This window comes from Hydra vulgaris, chromosome 11 (assembly GCF_038396675.1).
Source record: "Hydra vulgaris chromosome 11, alternate assembly HydraT2T_AEP".
In the NCBI taxonomy this organism is placed as follows: domain Eukaryota; kingdom Metazoa; phylum Cnidaria; class Hydrozoa; order Anthoathecata; family Hydridae; genus Hydra; species Hydra vulgaris.
Genome location: NC_088930.1, coordinates 35,386,708 through 35,398,833, shown reverse-complemented (window position 1 = coordinate 35,398,833; position 12,126 = coordinate 35,386,708). Strand labels below are relative to the sequence as shown.

General features: G+C 28.1%; 1 protein-coding gene across 2 annotated transcripts in view; it reads right to left on the bottom strand.

Annotated features, from left to right (window-relative positions):
• Positions 1–2,180: 2,180 nt before the first annotated feature.
• The window catches only part of LOC100203159 (cilia- and flagella- associated protein 210), a 37,629-nt gene continuing 27,683 nt past the window's right edge, over positions 2,181–12,126 (bottom strand). Inside the window, exons 13-15 of one of the 2 annotated variants that reach the window (XM_065810916.1) lie at positions 8,725–8,808; positions 2,837–2,917; positions 2,181–2,686 (exon numbers count right to left, since the gene is read on the bottom strand). In XM_065810916.1, the coding sequence (XP_065666988.1) occupies positions 2,333–2,686; positions 2,837–2,917; positions 8,725–8,808 (519 nt within the window). In that variant the 3' untranslated portion in view covers positions 2,181–2,332. The remainder of the gene's footprint in view (positions 2,687–2,836; positions 2,918–8,724; positions 8,809–12,126) is intronic. The other variant, XM_065810917.1, reaches the window with a different exon arrangement.

The window sequence follows — 12,126 nt, the reverse complement described above, 5'->3', positions numbered from 1 at the left end:
AGCCTGTATTCGTGAATGTTTTGTCAAAGACTATGCCTTTGATGTTTTTGTAACATTTCCAATCTAAGAGTAAATTTTATGTAGCAACAGCGACAATGTTTCAGACAAGTTTTTGAGGTTAAACTCGGAAGGAATAATACACCAAGAAACTTAGCTCCATTGACCCCAGATACCAAAAGAGGTAGATAAAAAACATCATGACGGATAGGTTCATCTTAGTAATACTAACGTTATTTCTCACGCTTCAGGCGACAACATTTGGATTCTTGAGAATATCATGAGGAACAAATGAGTTCATGAGATGCATAGTGGTATAAGTCACTTTTTTCAATATTTTGAGTTATTGTCACCTATGGTTAGCATTTTGTTTATTCTATTACATGGCAGAATGGTATAAGTCTAATGATATCGATAATGATGCTGGAACTGTTTTTTGTTATGCTCCTCACTAAACAGCTGTTTTTGTTCACAGCCATAGTGATATTAGTCAGACTTATACCAAACTAGATATGAGTGACTTATACCACTTTGCACCTCAGGGGCTCAAATATGTGTTCACCAGATTTAATTTGTCTTCTGCATCACTTTTCAATTTCAAAGCGAACTGAGCTGTGTCCAGCAGCTCAGACTCAAGTTTAAGCCTCAGTTTAATGTTGACATAAATTTCTAGATTCCTGGGATAAAAAATTCTTCGGTTATTGTTGCATTTCATTAAATTCATAAATTCATCATGTTTTTTCCACATAGTAAAGGATATTTATCTTTGTATAATGAACATTTTTAGTTGTAAGAGATGCATTATTAAAGGTTAAATGCTCAGGGGTTGCAAGCAGACAAAAAACTACTTGCTTTTTTATTGGCCTTAATTTCCTTGTCGTTTATACCAGGAGTATTCTTTAATATCATTTGTATATATCGATCATTATGTTAGTTTCCATTATGACAGATTTTAATTACATATTAATAAATAGAAATCTGAAAAAAATAAAACTTAGTTAAATAAATATTACAATACAAAATTACTGTCAAATAAACATAACATTGTGAAACAGTGGTAATTGTTTGTTTTATTTAGAGTTAGGTCCATAAAAGATGTTTTTGATTTAACTTCTTCTTCCATTGTAAAAGTAATAGAACTATGTTTATTGTTGATATACTCAAAGAATGCATCGGCGTGATTTTCGAATATAAGTTTGAAAATAAAATGATTTTTAACAAAAATCAAAAAAATTGTCTTTTTTATTAGAATGTTTGCCCATTTTGTGCTGAATAAAAACTTTGGAAAAATATATATGTTTTATTTTAGAAGCCTGAAGAAGTCTTTACTGTCTTATCACAGAGCACCGCGGAAGAGCATTTGAAAGGAAGTTCACCCCTCCTTCTTTACCGATGATATAAAACTTGTGCAGCGTTGAATCGCGAATCTCTAGCTTCTAAAGGCAAGCGCACTAACCACTGCGCTATTATATATAGTTATTAAATAAATAAATATATATATATATATTTGATGTTTTTTTTTTTAAAGACGGATTTGCCCATTTAATATAAAGCATTTTATTTGTTTGTTTTTTTGTAGGAACAGTATGCAAAATATTAAAACAATCGTAATTAGTTCTATTTAAAAAATTATTTGAAGAAATTTTTTTTTTGTTACAAGTTTATTTGTTCGTTAGTATTTCAATAAAATTTTATATACCAGAGTTTTAGTTGTAAATTAAATCTTCTTAACATGTAGAATAAAACTACGAAACAAGTGTCAAGAATAAAAAATATTCTGTTTTTCTTAAACAAACAAAAAAAGAAAAATTATATGTAATTTAGAAAGCTTTAAATTTCTTAAGGATTGCTTTTTAAAGAATAGATGTCTTTGTTCATAAAAATAATGAAGCACGATGCAAAAATAGTTTATGTGTGCATTATCTCGAAATTATAACGTGTTTAGGATTTTGTAATTGTGTTTGTCATAAGCTGATAAATTTTTAAAAAATTTCACAACAATAAGTTAATAAAAATTAAAAAAATTTCAAAGCTTTTGAAGCTAAATATAAAACAGAATGAAAATAGATGTTTCTCGTGTTTCTTATATAACATTTCAGCTCTTATAAAATACTTTTTTAGAAAGAAAAAAAGGTTTTGTATATATAAAATACTTTTTTAGAAAGAAAAAAAGGTTTTGTATATATAAAATACTTTATATATTATTACCTATAAATAACTTTAAAATATTTAGATAAAAAAAATCACGTCACATATTTCATAACGCGTATCTCACATTATATAACGCATCTAAGCATTAATTTAATACAATAATAAAAATTATGCAACTCAAAAATTACCAAGTAAACCCTAAACGTTTACCAGAAGTGCCAACGTGCCCGTGAGAAAGATTATAAACAGCGGGATCTTTAAAGTAATGCGGTAGTTGAACACCAGTAGCATCAGCAACTATGTAACTAGGTCTTAAGCCAGATTTGCTGTCAAATTTTGGACCTCTTCCACCTCCTGACCCTTCATTTGCAGCTTTTATAAGATTAATCGGATTTCTACCAGCATTTTTAGCACCTTCGATAACTTTTTGAGCGTAGTCCTGAAATAATTCTTCTTCTTTGATAAAAGATTCTACGTACTGTTTGTCGAGGTTTAAGTTATTTTCGATATCACGTTCGTTATTAGATGCTTTAGTGTTCTGTGAATATATATAAATCAAAACAAATTAAAAACAACATTTGTTAATGTTTAAAAAAGTTCTTAAAAAACTTCTTTAAAACAGTAATCTACTTCAACATAAAAATTTATTTTATAAATGATATAACACTCGGAAAGTAAGCCTCAATACCATTTGGCATTTCTGGTAACATTGAATATTAAATAGCTGAGAACGGCGATTAAGTTTGTCCAACTCTATTTTTTTATGAAACTAAACATTAAAAAAATAAAAATAATATACATATATATTAAAAAAATAATATATATATATATATATATTTATATATATATATTTATATATACATATATGTATATATATATATATATATATATATATATATATATATATATATATATATATATATATATATATATATATATATATATATATGCACACTGCGCGACAAAATGATAAGGCGTTCCCCCAAAACTTTAAAAAACGCAATTGTTCACGAGAACTTATAAAATAATTTTAATGTTATAACAACGCTTGGACCATACAAATGAAGCCATACATTATGACCATACAGGAATAATGAAGTTTTAAAAAATTCATTTTTAATTTACCTAAACTTTTATGCAAACACCACAGACAATTATTTAACTGTGAACTGTTTGAATTGTAAAAAATTGAGGTTTTTTTTATTAAGTATATAATAACAAATTAAATAATGATGGGTCGTTCTGCACAGTTGAATCCGAATTAGAAAAAAATATACTCTCTAATTAAGCAAAAATAGGTCATACCATTAGTTATATGGCTAGAGACATTAGACGCAGCTGAACTGTGATTAGAAACTACATTAATAGTTCTGATACGTATGAAATAAAAAAAAGTCCCGGACATCCATTAACATTAAGTGACCGTAATATGGTATTAAGGTAAATTGCAAAATTGGATATCACGGAAAAATGAAGACTAAAAGCTCTCTTTAATTGTTCAAGAATTTTTACTACGTGAAGCATTTGTCATTGGTGGTGAAAACTTCGCTTTTGAGCAATATAATGGTAGCGTTCATACAGCTAAGATAGTAAAGGATTATTTCAACAGTGTAATTGCAATACTGAATTGCCAGCTAGATCCCTAGACCTGAATATTATTGAGAATGCTTGGGGACAGCTGTCACATATAGTGTTCAAAGGTGGTAAACAATATAGTTCACTAGCTGGCTTGAAATCTTTCATCGCATATGCATGGGATGCAATTGCCATCTCGTACATAAAAAAGTTGTACGATTCTTTACCTTCTACAATGGTTAAAAAAATAGTAAAAGTACCTTCTATTGATTTTTTCAAATTGAGACGTCTTTTTTTATAAAAGAATATTTATATTTTTCAAGAATGTCTTATAATTTTATCACACTGGAAAAACAGTTATTTTTTTTAATAAAAGCGAATTATTTTTAAATCTAAATTTTTTAAAATGTTGTTTAGTGATGTAAACCCTTTGCTTTTATTTATTATAAAAATTAGTTTTTAAATATAAATGTATAATACAGGTGCATATTTTTTACGTTAAAATAAAACCTAATAAAATAAAAAACCTATTGTTTTATTTTAACGTAAAAAATATATACATTTAAAAATCTTTAAAAAATAAATAAATTTAAACTACTTTTAATTTCAAAAATATTAAATCTTTTTTAACAAACCATTTAAACTTGAAGAAGCGTTTGTCGTGATTAGACACAAATTTGTTACCAATTTTACATGTCTAGTTAGCCAGTAAATGTTTTATGATGTTTGTCAATGTACCTCTTAACCAAGATTATAACCGTCGTGTCCGTAAAAAAGATCCTTCAGTTGTACAGTCACAGCTCACAGGAATGACAATGAAAAGGTCACAAATAACAAAGAAATTCGGAATCATGTTTTTTTTGCATTCTGAAAGTGATTGAATCTCTTTAAATATGTCTTTAAAACAAGTTGGTTTCGAGTTAGAGAAAATTGTTTTTTATATTTTAACTTTTAACACTATAAGTAAAAATGACTCCATCGTCAGATAAGCTTCAAAACTAGTTTGGTGAAATCTATCCTTGATTGCTCTTAATGGAATCAAAAATCTCAAAATATCACAAAATAATGTTCCTTTAGGCATAATTGGTGATGTGCATTAGCTTTTGATCAATCTACTAAAATATAGCTTCCACGTTTTGTAGTTTAGCATTTTTAGTTTTCTTGAAATAGATGGTAAATTAAAATAGTGGCATTTTTCAGCTTTAAATTTTGCTTTATAAAGCGCAGCTTGACTTTTTGATCTTATTTGTTCAACCGTATTAGATAAACGAGTAGATCTTGATTTTCTCATTTGTTCAAACATATTGATGGTCAGTTGAGCTACTTTATGGCTTTCAATTGCTGAAATATTTTCTGCTTAGATTGTTCTTGATAAGTTGTCTGTAACTAAATAAATTGTGTCCTATTTTGATACCATAAAAGAATTTAAATGACTCCATTTGAGCATTACATTATATTATTCTAGATTTTACATCAACTTCTACGTTTTCGTCAAGACAGCTACCCCAAACTTCTATCAGTTGCATGTAGTTCTGTAAAGCCTATACAAGAACTTATTCAAAATTAAGCATACCTAATTTAAGAAATCATAATATGAGCTAATATGTCTTTTCTATTTATTATAAATTCAAGTGCTTAATTTTCTTTATTTAAATTTTACACTTTCCTTGTTAATTGGATTTGTAAAAATAAAAACACTTTGCTACAAACAGTTGCACGAAATGTTCAACAAGTAACTGATAGTTTTGATAGAGAACTTGCTTTATCCAAAACATCATTATTGTCATCATTTAATACTCATATTTTCATTGATTTCTCCAAGCATTCTTTCTCATTAGGGGAAAATTTAATGAGAACTATAATCTCCCATACGGTTCCCATGACTTCATTGAAAATTCTGCATAGTTTATTTGCATCTTTTATCAATAAACTTGACAGTAAATAGCAAGGGCTTTTGGATGTTCTTTTAAAATCTGTTGTGCTACTCCATTCATTTTCCCCATTATATTACTTGCTCCATCATTGTCCTCGGAGGCTTTGAATCAGTAACTCAAATCTGACCAAGGAACCCTTTATCACTGAGACAATCGTATTGCTTTAAATGTTTGGAAGCTCATAATACCCTAAAAAATCTTTACTTACACAAAGATTTTTGTTTATCCAACGTATGCAAAAAGATAACTATTCTTTATTTGTCAGTAACTCATCGCAAACTACACTAAAAAATTTATTAACTTTTATAAAATTTAATTTATTCCTTGAGACCTCATTTACCATTCGTGTAAGAAGCTCATTTTGGTAGGCTTGATGGTTGAACTTTTTTTGTTGCCATTTAAAAAAATCTTTCAAATATCAATGGTTTATCTTTATTTATCAACATCAACAACAACGTGCGGTTATCATTAACATGATCAGATTCTCATAAAGAAAGCCCTTGGCAAACAAGATATTTGATGCACTCCATTACTGCCTTAAGATATTGTTGATCTTTGAATCTTGACTTAATGAGTCCACAAGAAGGAACAACAATTTCAAATATAGATGCACCCATGTTGCATTTATTATTTTGGTGATCTCAGATCTGGCGCTTTTTTTAATTTCTGAAGCCAACTGATATGTATGCTGGCTCTTTATTCTTATATGCTGTTAATTTTAATTTTTGTGTCGTACAGTAGAAACAAAATACATAATCCTTTTAATTGTCATAATGTAACCAAGAGTAATTTTCAAACTAGTTATACTGACAGGAATAATTTTGCACTACTATCTTTCCAGGACCATTTTTCTTTTTATTAAGGATATTTGGTTACAAAATTCTAGAACTTTTTCAGGCTATACCCCTGCCCCTCCCCCCCCCCCCCCCTAAAAAAAATTATTCAAAAATCCATGATTTTTCTAAGTAAAAGTAAATTCCAAAGGCAAATATCAAAATAAAAAGTAATAATAAAGTTCTTTTAATTTTTGTGAATATTTCAAAAAACTTTATACTTGCTTTAACTTTATTACAAATCTTTTTATTTCTTTTCAAACGTGTTTGAAAATAATATCCTTTACAGTATTATTAATTTCAATTAACTTGCATACTAATAATTTTAAACTGGCTTTCAAATTATATAGCATAAACTAATACTTTGTAACATAAAAAAATATTTCAAAGTTTTTTTTGGATAGTGAGAGATTTTATTTGAGATTTTATTCTTACTCTAGCTGCCTTTAGTACAATTAAGACCAGCAGCAAATAATATGTTTTTGTGCACTTTTTCTATTGTCGATGTTTTATTGCTTTTAAGAAAAACATTACCTTGAATAATAGTAAGGTGGGGTTAGAGGAGGCATAGCCCCATGGCCCTCTGGCTCCTGGTGTCGACAGCCATTTATACAAGGTGTCCCATAAGTCACTTTACATTTTAAAAAATAAATAACTTTTTTCTATTAATATATTTCTATTTCTCTTTTCAGAATTAAAAAATATAATCTTGGAGATCTTTGGTATGGATAAGTTTACAACAGAACAACAAATAAAGATCACTGAATTTTACTTTGAAAATAGACGGTCAATTGTTGCAACGCAAAGATCGTATATGCGCCATTTCAATGTTCAACATCCCCCTAGTAGGCCTGCAATATTGAATCTAGTGATGCATTTTCAAGAGCATAGCTCTGTAAGTGATAGGTCTAGAGGTGGATGAGGTTGTTCAGTACGTTCACATGAAAATACTGAAGCTACGAGCTGTAGCATTGAAGAGAACCTAAACACATCCACTCAAAGGCATTCTCAAGAGCTTGGCATCTCACGGAGTTCTCTGCAGCGCATTCAAAGAGACTTGCGCATGTATCCTTACAAGGTTAAATTAGTGCATTCTTTACAACCACTGGACTTTCAATTAATTTAATAAAAAAAAAAAAAAGTTATTTAAGAAAAAGTTATTTAATTTCTAAAATATAAAGTGACTTTTGGGCCACCTTGTATATATGTATATATATATATATATATATATATATATGCTCATTTTTATTCACACGGCCTACTATATCAATAAAAGTTTGAAAAATGTTTCAGTGAAATATGTTACAATTGTATTCGCAATGTACTGACTGTACAGCATGATAGCATAGATAACACTGAAAAAGTTTAGCAACACAATGACTTCCTTATTATTTCGTAATAAAATTGCATCTAAAAGCTAGCAATCATTTATTAAAATATTTATAAAAACTATAAAATAGTTGCTTTTTTAAGAATACTTTATGATGGTTTCTTCTGCAACAGTTTTTTTATAGCATTATTTTACGGCTGATAATAACCAACTCAAAGTTACCATGGCATGTTCTAGAATGTTCTGTGGCTCCTGAACTTGACCATTTTTGATTTTTACAAACTCCTTGGTGTTCTGCACTTCTTGAAATGATTTTCTTTTTGGTCTCACAAATATATATATATATATATATATTTCTGCATGAGCATTTAAGTTGGTAAACTCCCAGACTTGAGTTTAGAAGTAGTTTTGTTTTGTTGTTGCATAATATGTTATTTAAAATGGTATGTAAATACAACTCTGATGTTTTGTTTTCCAAATTCTCTTTGAAGTTTTGGGCCAACAACAGGTATCCAAGGTAGTTTAATAAACTGTTTATCTAATTGATTAGATGTAGTATTGACAAAAATTTAACTGACGTCATTATTATATTATTTAATTCGTTTTTATATTTGACGCTTTTTAATGTCTTCTTTTTAAACGGTTTGTTTTAAGTTATTTTGTAACGTTTTATTTTTACCTGATGACCACAATAGGTCAGCGAAATATCATTAATATATTATTATATCATACTTAAAAATAGTTATATGCTGTCTTTTTATTGAAATCAACTTACATTATAAACATATTTATATATAATGTAGGGAAGAAAATACACCCAAAGAAAATCAATCAACATTATTTGGTTAAATACCTTTTTAACGTTTAACTAATATTTGAAATAAGCAGTGATAAAACAACATACACTTATGTCTTCTTCTACCCGCTTTTGAAGATCAAATTTGTCTATCAGTTTGGTTTCTTTTGCAACTTTATCGGCTTCTGCAAGCTAGAATGAACAATTTAACTTTACTGAATATTATTTTATAAAAAATATACAAACCTTACATTAGAGTAAAAGGTTGATCACAAAGATCAGGACCCAAACTGCAGACATTTCTTTTAACTTTTAAAATTACTTTTCACTTGTCCCATTACCCATTCTTAATGTGGGGTTTTTGACTCATGCTTTGATAAAATTTAAAAGAAAAAAAATGCAATATCATCCATAATTATTTTATGAAATTATCTAAATCAAAGATAATTATAATTGCATTGTTTAGTTAATATAGCATTCACCAAGTAAACTCTTTTTTTTGACCATTGTGGTTGCATCAATGAAAAAATACATTCTATATTAGCATTATGGGACATAATAATAAAGTAAAACTAAGCAATTTTAATAATTAGCAGTAAAAATTCTGTTGTTTTGCAACTTTCAAAATCTTTAGTACCTTTTTCATTAACCAGCAACTTGTTATAAAATTGATTTTCATCAACTACTTGCTGATACAAACAACTTTGAATCATTAATTTTGATATTTTTATTAGCAAGATATTCAACACATAGATTAACTTTATCCCAGCTCATAAATAAAAATATTTTATATATTTCTATATAAAACTCAAAAATATTCTATATATTTTTAAGTCTAGTTTGGATGGATTTAGGGTTCGGCAAGTTAATTACCAGTAACGTCACTGACGGTAAGTTACTGATAACTTACCGGTAACTTAATTCTAGTTACCGATAACTGTTATTAATTTCTTTTATACTTAATAATTAATTATAATAAAAATTAACAAAAGTTACAGGAAAAGTTTATTTTTCAGGCAGCTTTAATTCCAGAATAATCTTCTAAGTTTTAAGTTTTATTTCGCCTAAGGAATCGTGATAAAACAAAATAAAAATATGCGTGACACAGTTTATGCAGCCCCATGTTCTTAAAAATCTCAAATAAAATTCTTGTTAAACTGTTAAATAAATCTAAAAAAAAATGTTTGTAGTATGTTTGTATAAAAAGATTTTTCAAAGAGTCTGAGCTAACTTTGTAAAATAATTAAGGAAAAATATAAGAATGAGGTTTTAAATAGAATAATGAAATAAAATAATTGAAATGAAAACTAAATGTGGCATTCAATAACTTAATAGTTCCAACAAAACGTTTTTGCATGAAATTTCAAAAATTAACTGAATTTGTAAAAAAATAAATATATTTCTAGCAAGGGACTAACTTTTAATTTTGTCCCATTTTTTTTACTGAAAATACTTTTAAATATTTGTACGCAAACAACTTAAATAAAATCTACGCAAGTGTTAATGATAATGTAAGAATTCTTCTCATATTCTATCAATAATAGTAGTCAATTTTTTAAATTAAAGTTACCTTTTTTAAATTATAACTTACCAATATTACCATAAGTTACCCTCAAATTACCCTAAGTTATGCCCAAATTATCGCAGTTACTGGTAACTAAAAGTAACTGCTTTGGAAGTTACTGAAACAAAACTCAAATAACTAAAATGCTTAGTTTATATAAATCATGTTTTTAATCAAATTCGGAAAAATTTTCAATCTTTATTAATGTTTAGAACATTAATAAACATTAATGAACAAAGAACAATTTACTTTTAATGATTGTTTAAAATATAATCACACTTGATTTAAATTATTGTGTTTTTTTTATTAATTTAAATATATCAGTTTCTATGTAAATATAAACAAGTAAATTATTACGCATTAAAAAACTATTTCATTCTTTGTTTTAACATTTGTACTTTGTTTTTTTGTTTGTTTGTTTAAAAATATTAACATTTATCATAAAAAAAACATAGATGTATAAATAAAACAACAACAGTTTATTAATACTTATTATAAATTTATTAGGAGAGTTTTGCTACTTCATTAACAAGAGTTTCAATAATGAAAAAGCATTAAAGATCAAACTTATTTAATTGTAACGGCTTTCTAAAACATCTGTCTTTTTTTTTTAAATGTATTAACTTAAATGTAAAAAATTATATACAACTGTCAATTATACTTTTAAAAAAAATCAATAACAGTAAATCTTTACTTTATTTAAAAGCGTTTCGCTAATATAAAAACGTTTGTAAAAAAGTTTTGATACAATTTATTTCACCTAAGGTATAATTCATAATATTTTTAATTCAGCATGATTTTAAAATTTTTTTTGAAATAACCGCGGCCAAATTGTCAAAGCAAAATGTGATTTGCCTGGTCAAATAATGACGTGGGATCGCACGTCTTCCTGTGGAAGACAATATAACATTTTTTTTTTTAAACATCTTTGCTTCCAACAAGGCTGCAAGCAGCCACTAATTAAAGTTGGAAGTTATTGAAAGAGAAAAGATTAAGATTGTAGAGCAAGATAAGGATTGACGGACGACTTAAAAGATTGCAAATTATATGAATCAGGAAAGCAAGATGAAGGAAGAGAATTCCAAAGAACTGATGTTTGAGGAAAAAAACTAGACAAATAAGCGTTTTTGGAGCACCTAGGAACAGTCACAGAAAAAGGATGACACTTAATTGAATGATGAGTAACACGAAAATGAATTTTAGTAGATGGCACAAGAGACTCTAGCTCTTTAGAGCAGTGCCCATTATAGTATTTGTAGAAAAGAGAAAGAGAAGCAACATTACGACGATGTGATAATGGTTAGAGGTTGGCTGCAAGAGCAGGTCCAACTATGTTTACAATGCGTTTTTGCACCTTGTCTAAAAGAGAAGGGCATCATTAGAAGATCCGCCCCAGATATGGCATCAGTATTCCATACAAAGCTGGATTTGAGATTTATAGAGTTAGAGAATAGAATCCGAAGTAAGAAAGTGACGAGTTCGATAAAGAGATGCAACCTTAGCAGATGCTAATTTTGCAACTGATTTGATATATGGTTTCCAAGAAAGATTGGAAGTAAAAGTTAATCCTAGAAGATGAAGAGTAGGTGACACATCGAGTACATCACCGTTCATAAATATAGGAAGATCTAAATTATTGCGATAACGATTGGCTGAAAAAATTGAGTTTTATCTGAATTAAAGTTCATCAGCCACTGTGAGCCCCATGCTGTAGCAGAAGTGAGATCTTTTTCAAGCTCAAATGCTCCCTCCAAGCAATCAGAGGGTGTTGGTTTCTTATCACGACAAGAATAAATGGTAGTATCATTAGCAAATAATGCCACCTTAGATGTGAAAATATCTTGAAGATCGTTAATGTAAATTAAAAAGAGTATAGGGCCAAGGATAGAACCTTGAGGAAACCCTAAAGTTACAGAATAAGAAGAAGAGTGTTGTCCATCGAGGAC